This window comes from Lygodium microphyllum, chromosome 16, assembly GCF_053477565.2.
Source record: "Lygodium microphyllum isolate KBCC chromosome 16, Lygodium_microphyllum_v1.1.10, whole genome shotgun sequence".
Lineage (NCBI taxonomy): Eukaryota > Viridiplantae > Streptophyta > Polypodiopsida > Schizaeales > Lygodiaceae > Lygodium > Lygodium microphyllum.
In genome coordinates, this window is record NC_141150.1 from 43,056,767 (window position 1) to 43,073,069 (window position 16,303).

A 16,303-nucleotide genomic window follows, 5' to 3' on the forward strand; every position below is an offset into this window, starting at 1 on the left:
ATTGTAATCATAGTGTGTTTGGAATTATTTGCTTGATTGATAAGCACTCTCACTTCTAGATTTGGTGATATGTAGTTAGTCAACATGATTCCATTTTTGATTTTAATACTAGTTAATTTTCAACACTATTTAGCTTTTGGTTTATTACTAATATCTTCTTCTATTTTGGCTATGACTAGTAATGGATTACCTAACCATGTAGAGATCCTAAGTACATCTAAAGGACCAAAAATACCAACATGGAAAAGTTCATCATAAGTTGAATATGGTCATGCTATTATTATATACACAAAATACTCTAAATAATATCTACTTGAAATATGAGTTTAAAGTAGTAAAACTAAATATATAATGTACAAATGACAATCATAATTTGTATGTGTATTATTGAAAAATGTAGTTTCTTATATGTTAGACTTTTAAAAAACATACATATACATTATGATATAATTTATAGCATGGAAGTGAACATGTATCAAATGGAAAACATCTAGTTATGGAATTTTGATAGTAAATCTGTTTTTGCTATAATTGTCTTAACATAATGATATTATACAAGCTAGTAATGTTTTACTAATCGACAAAAAGCAATTGGTTTGTAATTATTAAATGATAAAATTTAAAATATAAGTCATATTGGTGTTTCAGTTTGCAAGCTGCTTGCAGCTAATCAGTTAAGGTCCTTAAACGAGCAGGAACCCCAACTGCCCAAGGCTGACCATGCAAGTCTGTTTATTTTCTGAAACTTGAGCAAAGCAAAATTATTTCTTCGTCTTGGATCACCACCCCCGAATGGCGAGTTGTAACCTAGAGAGGGCCGCGCTGTGGGGAGCTTCACTTCAGAGCAACAGCAGCAGCAGCAGCAGCAGCAGCAGCAGCATCCTCATCCCACCGGCCAAGCAACAAGCTGCCATTCGTCGAATCGTCCCCGCATCTGTTGCCAGTAAAGTCTCTCTTTCTCTCTCTCTCAAAGCCATTCAAATATGTCATAGATGTCTCAGGGCGAGACATCTTGTAGTAGAAAGACAAGCTTCGAGCTCATTTTGAGGAACATGTCTAAGATCAAAGAGCCTTGAAGACCATAAGAGAGAACGTCTGGGGAATTCCAGGAAGAGAAGCCTTGAAGACAGTAGGAGAGAACATATGAAGCATATCAGGGAGGGGAAATCAGCCGGATGGTTATACGTATGCACATACAGATACACACTTTTGTTTTCTTTGCTGCGGTGTTGAAACTATGCTTCATCACCTCTTTAGTGTCCAAACTCGTGACAAAGTGTATTTAACACAACTGGGAACAGGAGTAGAACACATCCACTGAAGAAGCCTCTATATCACTAACATAGCAGCTTACATGTAAGACATGGCCTTCATGGGAGTGCATGTGTGCTTGCACAAAAAGATCATCTAAACAGAACCAACACGTCTGTATCTTCATCATCTGATTTCAGCTGAACAGATTGAGCAAGGTGTCCTCAGCTAAGTCAATGTAGATCTGCATATCCCATTCAATAGATATACTGACTATGTCAAATTAGCAAACAAAACATAAGGAAAGCTCTTATGATGGTGCAAGTGTTATACATGTCTCTCGCGTAATTGTCTTTTTCGATATTTGGATATCCTTGAGAAAAGCCATTTGTGCATGAAGACTCCAGCTTTTTCTTCAATGTTTGCAGCTTCTAGACAACAACATCGCGCACAATTCCGACCCTGCATTGACATACACAAGGTACTTATTAAATCCAGGTCTTTTTCACATGTGCATGTACACAACTTTCCAAGACTAAAATTTTGTGGATAGAAAACATACAATAGACAGACAAAAACATAGTCAACCTTTGTAAGTCACTTGGAGTTATGTGCTATATAAAGATGCAAGTTTTATTTTTGAAAGGAGATAGTTTATGTTTCATTAATCGGGATGCAAGTTTTATTTTGAGAGTTTATCTTTCATTTGCCAGGTTATAATTCAGAATTAAAGATTGCACTAAACCTTTTTCTTTTGGATGGATTGAACACATGTTCATAGGGCAAGGTCAAACAAATTGTTGGTTCCACATTGTATGATCATCCTGACAAAGCTGGTGATCTAGTGACCAACTTTGAGACAGAAAAGTCTGCTGCCGAATTTGCCCGACTTTACAAAAAGGATGGATTATATGGAGGGCATGTGATCATGCTTGGAGCAGATGCCAAAAGCCAATCTAGTACCCTAGATGCATTAGCTGCTTTTCCTGGTAAGTTCATTGAAAAGCTATGAGTGTGTGGACAGTGGAGTATGACTTTAACATAGTGAGCTTACATATTGTGATGCATACATATTATTACACTTCTCATGATGTTACTTACTACTTATATTTATTTTGAAATGTAGGTGGATTGCAAGTGGGGGGTGGAGTAACACCAGAAAATGCAAAGTTATATTTGGACAATGGAGCAAGTCATGTTATAGTCACATCTGTACGCCTTTTGTACCTATGTAAAATTTGCTATAAGTGCCTGTGTTCTCATCAGATTGAAGTAGGCCCTTATAAGCTTTGCTTAAGTGCTTGTGTTCTCATTTCAACAAAGTAGGTGCTGAGTAAGTTGAATGGAATTTCAAGTCTTCAAATGACTTTCTATACTTGTTTGAGTCTGTGATGTTAATGGTATTTAAGAACCATGTGTATTGTTTAATGTATTTTGTTATTAACCATGATACTTTGTTCAATATCTTTGTATGCCTTACTGTGTGTTTGAGTATTAGAGGTGTGTAGTCATATCATTGGAGATATGTGTTTGCAATGTGTTGAGTGCCCAACTATAAGTCAAATGAGATCAAAGATGCCAAAGTTACATTTTCTGCAACCTGTGTGGGATATCTGATTTAATATGCTTCTAATGTTCCAATAACAGGTCTATAAATATGAAGAGGTAATACATTGTTAACAGTTCCTTTGGAAACTTGATATATGATAATACTCATGGGCTGATAATCATCTAGAACACATGTTGAGTAGCCTTAGGAACAAGCACATGGGCTGTAAGACATGGTGTTTGCTATATACCTAAGAGATTGCAAGAGAGAGGGTGAATTCAAGGGCTGAAATGTGGGCAGAGAATGACCCATGGTTGGGCTGAGAAAGGGGTTTGAAGTTAGACTATGAGATCAGTGTGGGTGGACAGACTTTAGAGGGTGTGAATTTTGTGGGGTGTGTTAATGTATACTTGAAGAAAACAAGGTGCAAAGGAGAACTTTTCAGGACAAATTACTTTATCGGTAGCATTTTGCTGTATACAACATTTTATTGCCCAAGTTCACATAAGAGCTTAGTTTGTCTTCAATGCTTTGCATTCACTTTTGTTTATGGTGGTTGTGCAGTTCATTTTTACAGAGGGACGTTTGGATCAAAGGAAGTTGGATGAACTGGTTGAGACAGTTGGTAAAAGCAGACTGGTTTTGGATTTGAGTTGCAGAAAAAAGGTATTTTCTCTCATATTTCTGATGCCCGAGAAAAAATGGATGGTTTTTTTCAAGCTATGTAAAGTGTGTACACGATTTCTCATATCTACAATTGGAAATTTGGTGCTTGTTTTCTACACACAAAGTGGCTTATTCAGCCTCAGCCTAGCTCATACCCTTTTTGATCCCAAGAGCAACAGTTTTGGTCGAAGCACTACAATATCTTGTTTGATGCATGCCGCTCATGTGTTTATGCACCTAGCCCACTTATATACCTCATTCAAGCTCATACTCTTGTAGGGGGGAAAATTTACTCTAAGAGTCACTAAGACACAAATGTCTAATTTCCATATGAATTCTAAGATGCACGTTGCTCCTAGATATTCCTTCATGTATATCATAAAGGCAGGTAAGTAAAAAAAAAAAAAGCTCTGTTGTTTTAGGTTCTCAAAACCCTCATCCTGATAGGGGCTTGTTAAGCAACAAAGGGTTAATTAAATTTAATCCCTTTCAGCTCGTGAAGCATCCCCAAAAATCATATATTAACTGTACCTAAAGTGCTTGGTGCCCACGTTTAATGCATCAGAAGTGTTTGAGCCCACCAAGACAATTCAAGTGGTGCCACTCTAGACAACTAGTTGGTTCATGTGTCTATAAATAGGGATCTGCCCAGCCACTTTGCATATCACGAAACCTTTTGCATTCCCATTCTCTCTTGTCTGCCCATCATCTTCAGCTGTTGCTGTGACCTTTAGTAGGCTTTCCATACCCGCATTTGGTTCCAGCTGCTATTGCCATTGCTTCAGTCCTCTTTTCAACTGTCACAACCCCTGTTCTAGCCGTCCTAAGTTCCAACTACTGCCCTAATCATTATAACCTTGTGGATTGCTGCATTTTCGTCCTACAAGCTGCCCTACTACTGTTCATGGTCCAAAGCACTACTTGATATGTGTTGGCATCTGCAGTAGGCTGTTTTGGAGTTTTACAACACTTTTCAACATTGGCTTGATTTGCTATATGTATGATGCTCAATGCAGCAGCAAACACAGCATGCAAAGCGAATCCTGACCCCTGAACTCCTATGTCTTTCGGACCAGAGCAAAGAGTATAAGTTGGAGAGAGTGTCATACTTTGACAGATCCTGAATCACTGTAGACAGCCCCTGTCTGAGTAGGCATGATTTCCAATGATGTGGAAGGAGGAATTGGATCAAAATCCGATGCAGAGGATTGCACAATATCCCTTTCGTCAAAGATGATGTCCCTCCTAATGATCACCTTGTTCATCTAAGGATCAAACAAACAGAAGGCTTTCGCTTCGAGGAATATCCGACAAAGATAAGGAGCTCAGCTCGGGAGGGAGCTTTCCTATTTTATCATTGGGCGTGGGTGTGTATGCACGACACTCCAAGACTTTGAAGTAGGGTATGATAGGCCAAGAGCCAAAGAATATCTCGTACGGGGTCTTCTGAGGAAGAGCCATAGTCGGCGGGCATCGGTTGAGGATGTTCGATGTACACCGCATCCACCTTAGTACAAAGAGCATCACTTAATTTAGCTTGCTACATTAGGCTTTTCATCTTCTTTGTGGAAGATTGAACATAAGAAACTATAGGAATAGAGGGATCAACAAAAAGTACAGTTACTTTACATTGTAACTCCTTAATCATATTCTATTGTGCTACAATAGTCTCCTTAGAATGATGCAACTCACTCTCATAAGTACCTAGCTTAGAAGCTAAACAACCATATTAGAGAGGGCAAAATCACATTTCTATATCAATGAGGCTTGGATTTATTTGGCAATGGATGTTGGCCCCACAAAGATCAACGCAAATCAATCTAAGAGGCGCCTTAGCTCTATGTGTAGACTGCAGAGGGAATGGGGTACCATGGTGCTTCCCGAGCTAACATGCTTTACAGACATCTCAAGCTAGCTTTAGGTGAGGAAGGCCCTCAACCATCTCACAACAAGACAACTCATAAAGAGAGTCATAGCCAAGATGCCCTAGGCAGAAACGCCAAAGATGCTCATTGTTTGTACTCTCCTGAGATGTGGCTAATGCCTGGAAGCTATGGAACATGAAGCCCTTGGTTGTCGGCTCGGTAAGAAAATGGGTCATGTGGTATAGGTCATTAGGCTGTGCCTTACCATGAGCAATTACTAAACTAGTTTGAGTGTCAAGAACCTCGACTGTGGTCATTGTAAAGAAAATTGCTCACCCCAGTCGGCAAAGTTGCTGAATAGATACAAGTTTATCCCAAGCTGAGGGATATGGTATACATTGTCCAGGGAAGCCAGATCTGGACCCTTGTCAATGGGAAAATTGATGCAACCTTGAGCCTGGATCTTGACCAAGGAGTTGTTTCCTACATGGACCCGCCCGACTGCAGGGGCTCGGGTACGAAAGATGTCCTCTATAGAAGTCATGTCATGTGTAGCTGCATTGTTTGTACGCTCCTAAGATGTGGCTAATGCCTCGAAGCTATGGAACATGAAGCCCTCTGTTGTTGGCTCGGTAAGAAAACGAGTCATGTTGTATAGGTCATTAGGCTGTGCCTTACCGCAAGTAATCACTAACCTAGTTTGAGAGTCAAGAACCTAGGCTGTGGTCATTGTAAAGAAAACAGCTCGTCCACAGCTCGCCCTAGTCGGCAAAGTTGCTGAATAGATAACAAATTTATCCCAAGCTGAGGGATATGGTATACATTGTCTAGCAAAGCTAGATTCGGACCCTTGTCAATGGGAAAATTGATGCAACCTTGAGCTTGGATCTTGATCAAGGAGTTGTTTCCTACGTGGATCCGCCCGATTGTAGGGGCTCAGGTACGGAAGATGTCCTTTATAGGAGTCATGTCATGTGTAGGTGCACTGTCCACAATCAAAACATGTGTTGATGTGCTTGACTGTGGCGAGTGGGCCTTTGCGGTAGCCTCATCGGGAGGCAACTCACAGATGTGGATGAGACTTGCATTGGATGTCTCTACGAAGACGATGTGGGCCTTTGTAGGTTAGTCAGACAAGCCCTTTGGAGCAAACCCTTTGGAGTTGAGAACATTGTTGATTGAGATGGTTAACTGGTGGCATTATGAGTCTAACCTTTCCACTAACCCTTGCCATCACCCTATCTCCCCTGAGGGAGGTTGCCCGACTAAGGGGCGGGGGTCTGTGACTTTGGTTTTGGTGCTGTGCCTCTTGTCTTTGTTGGACACTCGTTAAAATGGCCAGTCTTTTGATAATGTTGACAATATCTATTCTTCTAAGGTACATTCTGCCACTTGGGTTGGGAGTTTCCTTGTGATTCCCTTGCTTGTTTTTGATTTTGATTTTGATTTGAGGTTTGATTTTGTTTGCCCTTCCCTTGCTGCCCCTTCTGAGAATGAGTAACAAGAGCCCCCTCTGAGGGGTTATTCAAATGAAATTGATCGATTAGTCGTGCATAACGCAATAGGTGACACTCAAATTCACGGAATGTGGGTAAATTGGATAGAGAAACCACTTGTTGCACAAAATTGAAGTATTTACCATGGCAGCTTGTTAAGAAACAAAGTGATGTGATTGCCAGAGAACTTAGGAGTCCCTGTAGTGAAGAATTCGGCACGGAGACGTCGATACTCAGCCAACTTGACTTTCAAGTTATACTGGTCAAAGATTTTGAAGTTTTGAAGCTCATGGTCAAGATTTATTCGACGGGTCCTGAGTGGTATAGCAGTCAGTTAAGTGTGCCCATTGCTTTGACACTAAGCCAAAACACTGAAGTTGAGAATGAAACTTAGACAATAAGCCTTGCATTAGCTCGACAATAGCGGAGGCATTCCTAGCCTTCCATGAGCGGATAACCTTGTATAGAACAAGTACGAGATCGGGTTAGGGTTTCAACCCCTACACAAGATCCCATAGGTTATGTGGGTCAAGGACATGTCTCATCAAGTTCGACCAAGTTGTAAAGTTTGACCCGTTAAAATGGGTCTTGTCATTGAATGCATGCTTGGCGGAAGATGAGGTAGAACCATGAGGTGTTGGGAATGTGGGGTTAGATGGATGTGGAGGATAAGATGATGGTGGTGGTGGTGGGGGAGATATTTGATAAGGAGGGGAAAGAGGCAGGTAGGCAGAAATAGGGTGTGAGCGTCCAATGAGTGTCGATTGATGCAGAGGCATTGGAACACGAATGTTTCCATAAGGTGCTTGTGGAGATGGAGGCAGTGGGACATGTAAGCCATGCCCAAATGTTGGCTGGGACACAACATAATGACCAAAGGATCCACTAGGTAATGCCATGGAGGTAAACTATGACACCAACTGATCCACACTCGGGAGAGACCAGGGGAAATACCCAGGTTGCAATGATCCTGAAAGTGTGCGAGGAAAAGGTGGAACACTACACGGCTAAGGAAGAGATGAGGCCCTAATGGCTGTGCTTTGAAGAACCCCCTAGTGTGGTAAATGAATCCTACATGAGATGCAACATGTGGTGCACATGGAGGTTGAAAGGATGTGGCAGCGGAATAAGAGAGTGGGATGGGTGGGAGATTAAATGGATTTGTGATAGTTATAGATGTGGGAAATAATGTGGGTTCCTTTTGTCCATTAAATGCATTAAATTAAAATGATGATGATTAAGATGCATCTACTTCATTTTGACCTTTGAAAACAAAATTGTTTGAAGGAAAAGAAGGGGAAGGAGTACTCACAGTTTCTTGTTTGGTTGCTTATCTAGTCTTGAGTTCATAAAGAAATTTCTGTCTTCCTCATTACTCATAAACCGATTTTTTTTCTGCATACATCCATCATGAAAATCATCTATACCAATAGGAGAAGGGGAATCATCATTAGCAAAATCTGAAATGATAGACATACTTGGCATCAGAGACAATAAGTATGAAAGCAATGGAGTGTACTCTATGTTAGTTTCCACTTGCGGATGACCATTCCTAAGCGGAGATTCTGTCCTTCCTGCATGGTCAATAGGTCGGTGCACCATGTTTGAGTTTGTCATTCCCTAGACAGCTAGGAGAGTTTCTGCAGATCAAAGCAGGACAGCGCAACAGGCAGGAGACGTCAGCAGCCACATCAGCAGCTAGCGCAGATGCCACATGGCAGTCTGCAGTCGGATAGATCTATATGAGTGGGTTGCATTAAATGCAACCGACCTGGTCATTATTTGGCCTTTTCTTCTGCTATTTATGGCAGCCCTTCCAGCACTTGTCTATCACTTGTATATGATAGAGACAGCCTGCTGGTGACAGACAACACTCGAGCTGTCGGAGATTGAGGTTCTCAAGGCAGAGACATACGTAGATATTCTCTCTGTACATGTGTATAATTCTGCATCCCTATACAACATTCTTCAGTGCAGATTTTCTGCATTTCACTCTCTCTCTCTCTCTCTCTCTCTTCTCTATGTGTTCACTCTCTCTCAGTCTTGGTTCCACACTTCTGCATCATTGCACTTTGACATGGTATCGGAGCGGTGAAGATGGATTGAATGAGTGAAGAACCTATTTGAAGAGGAGATTTTAGTGCGACACAAGGCTGCGTTTCCAGCATTTGAGGGCAAGCGAGAGGGCTGTGCATTAGAACAAGGCTGAAGTAAGTGTGGGCGTACAGGAAAGGAGTCTAGTTGGTGAACTTGTTGCAGTTCGTTGTTGTTTGAAGAGTTTTCGGCCTTCCATTGCAGATTTTACATTTTTTGCCTCCGGTGGCTGAAGAAGGTTCAGGAAGCGGATGAAAGAGCCCTAGCAGTCTGCGTCTTCACAATCAAAGGGGATTGCTTTTGCGTTTGTGTAGGCATTGCAGGTGAAAATGTCTGTAGAGATTGACTCGGTGTTCCAAGCGATATGGATCGGAAGGTGCCTTGTCCTACCGGCTCTTCCATCAGATCAGAAGCTCGATGGTGACAATTACCGTATCTGGCGCGTGATGATGTTGGCCATCCTGGAGTATTACGATTTGGTGGAGCTTGTGATGGAGGAGATTAACCGGCCTTTTTATTCCGCTCTTATTGCATTAGGGTAGGAGTCAACTCTTCGATGGGAAGAGTTGATTCCTATGGTCTCGGACCAAGAGGAACAATTGAAGGGATAGAATGCTTCCAAATTAGAGGCATTGGTTGGTCAAGCCTCTCAAAAAAAGGGGAAGGACCAAAAAGGAGAATGACAATAAACCCAAGAAGGACAAAGAGAAAGAATCAACATGCCATATTTGTGGTAAGACTGATCATTGAAAGAAGGATTGCCTTGACAAGGACAAGAAGGACACCGAGAAGAAGGACACGAAGGTTTCTGGAGCGGTGGTTGCACCCTCATCAGCTGCTTTTCTACATTTAGTGGTCATTGAGGACCCTACACCGAAGACTTTTGATGGTGCAATGACAGCTCCCTAGGCACGAGAGTGGATCGTGGACAGTGGTGCCTCACGGCACGTGACTCCTTCAACAGTTGGTGTTGCCCATTTGCAACCTTCGCGTGGGCAGATTCTCATTGGAGACAGCTCTTTTGTGTCTATTGCTGCACAGGGTGGACGTGGTGGTACACACACTTTCGAGGTGTTGCATGTGCCAGGTTTAGAGTATCATTTACTTTCGGTACATAAGATTTGCTCTCTTGGTCTCTTGGTGGAGTTTGATAGTGATGCCATTCAAGTTCTTGATCATGGATCGAGGAGGGTTCTCTCTATAGGGTATGAGGAGAACAACATTTACAAATTGAAGTCTTCTATAGCTCTTACTTCTCTTCTTCTTACCTCTCAGACACAGTCCGAGCTATGGCATGCTCGATTTGGCCACCTGAACTATGAGTACCTTTGGAAGGCATTGCGAGGATCGCTTGTTCGAGGTTTGCCGGACATAGTGGTGAGCCAGCAGCCCTGTGTCTCTTGCATTTGTGGGAAACAACATCGGTATGTGATTTCCAACAAAGCTTCGAGGTGGTCTACTTCACCTATGGAGCTTGTATCTACAGATCTTCATGGCCTGATGAGGACCGAGTCCTTGAAGGGAAGCTTGTACTTCATGTTGATCGTCTCCCACCTTCTCCCACTTCAAGGATTGGCTTCTCTTCGAGGAGAACCGATCTGGCCAGAGACTGAAGACCTTGCAATTTGACAATGGTGGTGAATTTGTTTCTAATAAGTTTGCTCATTTTTGTGCAGCTAGGGGCATTTATAGGAGTTTGCTAATACTAACACTCCTCAAGAGAATGGTATTTTTGGAGCGGAAGAACCGAAGTGTGATCGAGATGGCGCGCACCATGATGGAGCACTGATAGACACCTGAGTCATAGTTACTTGGAACGGGGAATGGGAATGGGACCCCCTGGAACGAGGGGAACGTCCAAGGTGGGGGAACGGGAACGGGGGGGAACGGCACATGTCTTAAGTGCCCCAAATATGCCTTGCATGACCAAGTTGCCCCAAAGAATGTCCCTCTAATTGCCCCAATACCCCTCAGTGCTCCAAATTGACCCGAATGTTCCAAAATTGACTCCATTATCCCCACAGCTCCAAATTGCTCTGAATTGCCCCAATTATTCTAGTTTCCCTTGAAATTAGACAATATAAATGGATGATTACCTTGGAATTGAGAATAAAATGAAATTTGATTGTGATTTGTAAGAGTTCATAATGCATCAAATTTGAGCTTTGCATGGACTCCTAATTGGCTTGTGGGTTGTCTTGACACTTTGAATATTCAATGTGTGTGAGAAAGAAAGAAAGAAAGAAAGTTATATTAACGTCTTATAAAGACCAAAACTGGCCTATGAGACAAACTGTGATACAACTGATGAGGTCCAGCTATCCAAAATAAAAGTGCTGAATGAAAAGCTAAAAATTGGAAACTGAAAATACGGTGCTGTGAGTGTGATAAGTGTCGTGTATGTGTATGTGTGTATGTAGCTCTGATACTTCAGATAATGGCTACAAAAGGGGAACAAATTTCGGCTGTGATAGGGGAACAATTGTCGGCTGTGATAAAGTGATGCGATGTGTATATGTAACAGATGCAGGGAGATATACTATCCTGGGATGCAGTAGCAGTCGTCGAAGTCGCTAATAGCCTGGAATGGCCCCTTTCCAAACAGGGAACGGTAGGGAACGACAGGAAATGTTTCTAGGCCATTTCACCTCCTCCAAGGATTTGGAACGCATTAAACCGTTCCTATAGGCCGGAACGGTAGGAAACGTTTCCTGGCCATTTCACCTCCTCCAAGGATTTGGAACGCATTAAACCGTTTCTATAGGCCGGAACGGCCGTTCCGTGTTTCTATGACCTGAGTTTTTGTGGGCCGAGGCAGTGGCTACAACCGTTCACATCCTCAATCGATCTTCCACTTTGGCCGTTGACAGGATGACCCCTTTTGAGACTTACTTTGGGACTAAGCCTAATGTCTCTTATTTCAGGATCTTTGGGTGTGACGCCTATGTGCACATCCTGAAGACGCAGTGTGACAAGTTTGAGGCGGCTTCTCGATGACAGGTTTTTGTTGTGGTTACAGCTCCCAATTCCAAGGTTATTGCTTGTTTGGTCTCGTCAAGCAAGATGTCTACACGAGCCGAGATGTGCGGTTCATGGTAGTTCTGGCCGCAGAGGGGGGTGAGGAGCACCCCATCCTTGGAGATCTAGGGGAGAGTTGGGCTCCCGAGACAGTTCCTCTAGAGCCAGAGCCTCTTAATGGAGATTCTTCTTCTGATTCAGAGTCTTCCCTTCCACCGGCTACCGGAGTGGAGCTTTCGCCGGTGGATGTACCCGAGTCTTTAGTAAATGGAGAGCGACGAGGAGAGATCCGGTCTCCGTCTCATTGGGCTTGTGACACACTCCAAGATTCAGGGATCGAGGGTTCCTTGAGGAGTGGGAACTGCAAGACCGCGGAGGTCACGGAGGAACCAGACACATTCTATGGAGCTTGTTTGCTCTAACTATTGTTTGATGACCTGTGTTATGTAGGATTGAGAGCCCACCTCCGTGAAGGAGGCTTTGCAGTCTAACCATTGGCGGAAAGCTATGGAAGCCAAGTTGGAGGCTATTGAGAGGAATGGCACTTGGTACCTTGTGCTTCGTCCCTCTCACAAGAAGGTGATCGGCGCCAAGTGGGTCTTCAAGACCAAGTACCTTAGTGATGGTTCTTTGGACAAGCACAAGACCCGCCTTGTTGCTGAAGGTTTTACTCAGTGCAGGCATTGACTTCCATGATGCTTTTGCCCCCACTGCTCGTATGGTAACTATTTGAGCTGTTCTTGCCTTGGCTGGCCATAGGAGATGGTGTGTCTATCAGTTGGATGTGAAGTCGGCCTTCCTCAATGGTGACTTGAAGGAGGAGATCTATGTAGAGCAGCCTCGTGGCTTTGGATCCTCGGATGGGAAAGTATACAAGTTGAAGAAGGCCTTGTACGGCCTAAAGCAGGTTCCGCGTGCATGGAACGAGAAGATTAACTTGTTCCTTCAATCAAAGTTGGGATATCAGTGCTTTGCGGCCGAGATCCACAACTTTATGTACACAGTTCCGAGGCTGGTCATGTGTTGTTTGTGTTGTATGTTGATGATTTGATTCTTACAGGTGATCATGCACAAAAGGTCCAAGAGACCAAGACAACTTTACATCAGATGTTCGAGATGACGGACTTGGAGCTTCTTCATTTCTTCTTGGGTCACGAGATTTATTAGTCTCAAAGGGGGATCTTCATCTCTCAGCATAGATACATTCAGGAGCACTTGGTGACTTTTGAGATGGAGACTTGTCGAACCATTTCCACTCCTATGGATCCAAACTGGAAGGCCAATTCACACTGCTTCTCCCTTGATGGATGCTTTCCGCTATCGTCAGCTGATTGGATCTTTGATTTGGCTACTCAACACTCGTGTTGATCTTTGTTTTGTTGTAGGTCTTTTGGCAGGGTTCATGAGTGAACCCACACAGGTGCATTGGCAAGCTGCCCTATGGATTCTTCGGTATTTAAGGGGGACCTCTGACTTAGGGATTTCTTATCCCGTAGGTACAAGTACTTCAGATCTTGTTCTTGCAGGTTGGAGCGACTTGGATTGGGTTGGTGACGTGGACCACCGGCGGTCTACTACAGGCTATTGTTTTACCTTGGGTTCAGGTGTTATCTCGTGGAGTAGCAAGAAGCAGCCCACGGTAGCCCTTTCTTCTACTGAGGCGGAGTATTGGGCCACGTCTTCCACCACATGTGAGGTTGTGTGGCTTCGGAGATTGTTGGAGGAGCTTGGTTGCCCCCATACTTGTCCTACTCTTTTGCGGTGCAACAATGAGAGTTGCATTGCCTTGGTACGGAATCCTGTCTTTCATGCTCGGACGAAGCACATTGAGATCCAGTACCATTTCATTCGGGAGAAGCTTTTGGATGGGACCATTGATGTGGAGTACTGCAAGACGGAGGATAATCTTGTCAAGATTGTGGGAGAGAAGGAAGGAGTCTCGCTTGAAGCTTTCTTGCTTGCACAATGGGGGAAGACACACAAGGGTGGAGGCTGAAAAACAGTTTTCCTCTTCTTAGTTGTGTAAGCCAAAAGAACTCAAGTACAAAGAAATAGAAGAACCCTAGATATGGGTCTCAAACCAAACTCAACTAACTAAGGTGGCATACTAACTGAGCCACAAACTAGAGTAGATAAGGATAGCTATCATGTAGCTATTATTCAGGGGCGGTGTACCAACCGCATCTGCAACTGACAAGTCGGTGACATAAATATACAACGGTCACCCTGGCGTATCACGAGTGGAGCTCGATATCTCAACACTCCCCCTCGAGCTCAATCCCAATTCCTGCACACCAAGCAGGTCTCTGAACTTGCGCAGCTTCTCTGCGCCCAATGCCTTCGTGAATATGTCAGCTACCTGATCCTCTGTGCTGACATAAACTAGATCAATAAGACCTAGTAAAACCCTCTCTCGCACATAGTGATAATGCACCTCAATGTGCTTTGTTCTAGCATGATAGACTGGGTTATTTGCCAAGTGTATACTACTCATGTTGTCACAATAAATGACAACTGGCCCATCTGTAGACTGATGCATATCATAAAGTAGCTTATGCAACCAAGCTACCTCACATGCAGCCATTGCTGCACCCCTGTACTCAGCCTCTGTGCTCGACAAGGCAACTGTAGGCTGTTTCTTGCTGCTCCAAGTGACTGCAGCACTCCCAAAAGAGAATACATATCCACTGGTAGATCGTCTATCAGAAATACTACCAGCCCAATCAGCATCAGTGTATCCATGCAACTGTATCTGAACCCCAGTCTCATAAAATAGTCCATACTGCAATGTGGACTTCACATACCTAAGTATGCGTCTAGCCGCATCCAAATGCGGTTTCCTTGGAGCCTGCATAAACTGACTTACCAATCCAACAACATAGCTCAAATCTGGCCTGGTAATAGTCATATAAATCAAGCTTCCTACTATGCGTCTGTACATAGTAGGGTCTTCTAGAAGCTCACCTGCATCTGTGCTCAGCTTCACATTCTGCTCCAAAGGAACTGAAATAGGCTTACAGCCTGTCATCCCATATTTGGACAGCATGTCCAATCCATACTGCCTCTGCAAGAGCTGTATCCCACTTGGTGATCTAATCACCTCAATGCCCAAGAAATAACGCAGCTCTCCCAAATCCTTCATCTCAAACTTCTGCTTCAATAGCATTTTCACATGAAGGATATCTTCATCACTGTCACCTGTCATAATCAAATCATCAACATAAATGACAAGTAGCATAATACCTTTCTCTGTTTTTCTCACATAAAGTGAGAAATCTGCCTTGGAAATCTGAAAGCCAATAGTGACAAGATACTGTCCTATCTTGTCAGACCATGCTCTAGGTGCTTGCTTCAAGCCATACAAAGCTTTCTTCAACTTGCAAACAAACTCAGGATGAACAGCATGCACATAACCTGGTGGCTGCTCCATATAGACCTCTTCTTGCAAATCACCATGCAAAAAGGCATTCTTTACATCCATCTGATGTAAAGACCATCCCTTTGATGCAGCCATAGCAATGACTGCTCTTACGGTTGCCATCCTTGCAACTGGACTGAATGTTTCTTCATAGTCAATGCCATATGTTTGTGCATACCCCTTCACTACTAATCTTGCCTTGTATCTGTTCACAGAACCATCAGCATTGTGCTTCACCTTATAAACCCACTTACAACCAATTGCATTCTTATCTTTAGGCAATGGTACCAATTCCCATGTAGCATTTTCTACCAAGGCATCCATTTCTTCATCCATGGCTTTCTCCCAATTTTCTTTTCCCATGGCTTGCTCAAAAGAAGTGGGTTCTGGTTCATGTATCACTTTGACCATATAGGCATAGTGAATGGCTGTAAATCCATCATATTTGAGCCTATCCACAAGATACCTAGCTCTGGTAGACCTGCACAAAGTAGGTTCACTCCCAGGTGCTCTCAAAACATCCCTGGTCTTCCTTACTCCAGGTGTAACAATAGAAGGAATACCCAACTCATCATCAATGCTCTGTTCTGAGCCACTGGATTCACCATCCACATAAGAGTGACCTGCATTCACATCAAACATGGGCTGATCTACCTTCTCTTTTCCTTTTCGTGAAACCTGCATACCACTATCTGCATTGCTTTGAGAAGATTCTCCTGATCTCAATCTGCCTGTCCATGGCGAAGAATGTGAACCACTGCTAGAGGACGCTCCAGGTCCACTAATATTTTGTGACTGCTGCTGTGAATTCTGTGTAGCATTACCATTTTGTGCATCTTCATCATCAATCACATTTACTGGTTTATACCAGCTACTCATCTCATCAAAAACAACATCTCTGCTCACTGTAAACTTACGAGTAGAAGGGTTATAGCATCTATACCCT

General features: G+C 43.2%; 1 protein-coding gene across 1 annotated transcript in view; it reads left to right on the forward strand.

Moving 5' to 3' along the window:
• The first annotated feature begins 653 nt into the window (after positions 1-653).
• Positions 654-16,303, forward strand: part of APG10 (Aldolase-type TIM barrel family protein) — a 45,199-nt gene continuing 29,549 nt past the window's right edge. Inside the window, exons 1-5 of the mRNA XM_087695668.1 lie at positions 654-943; positions 1,680-1,732; positions 2,033-2,240; positions 2,378-2,463; positions 3,365-3,466. Coding sequence (XP_087551794.1) covers positions 793-943; positions 1,680-1,732; positions 2,033-2,240; positions 2,378-2,463; positions 3,365-3,466 — 600 coding nt within the window. The 5' untranslated portion in view covers positions 654-792. The remainder of the gene's footprint in view (positions 944-1,679; positions 1,733-2,032; positions 2,241-2,377; positions 2,464-3,364; positions 3,467-16,303) is intronic.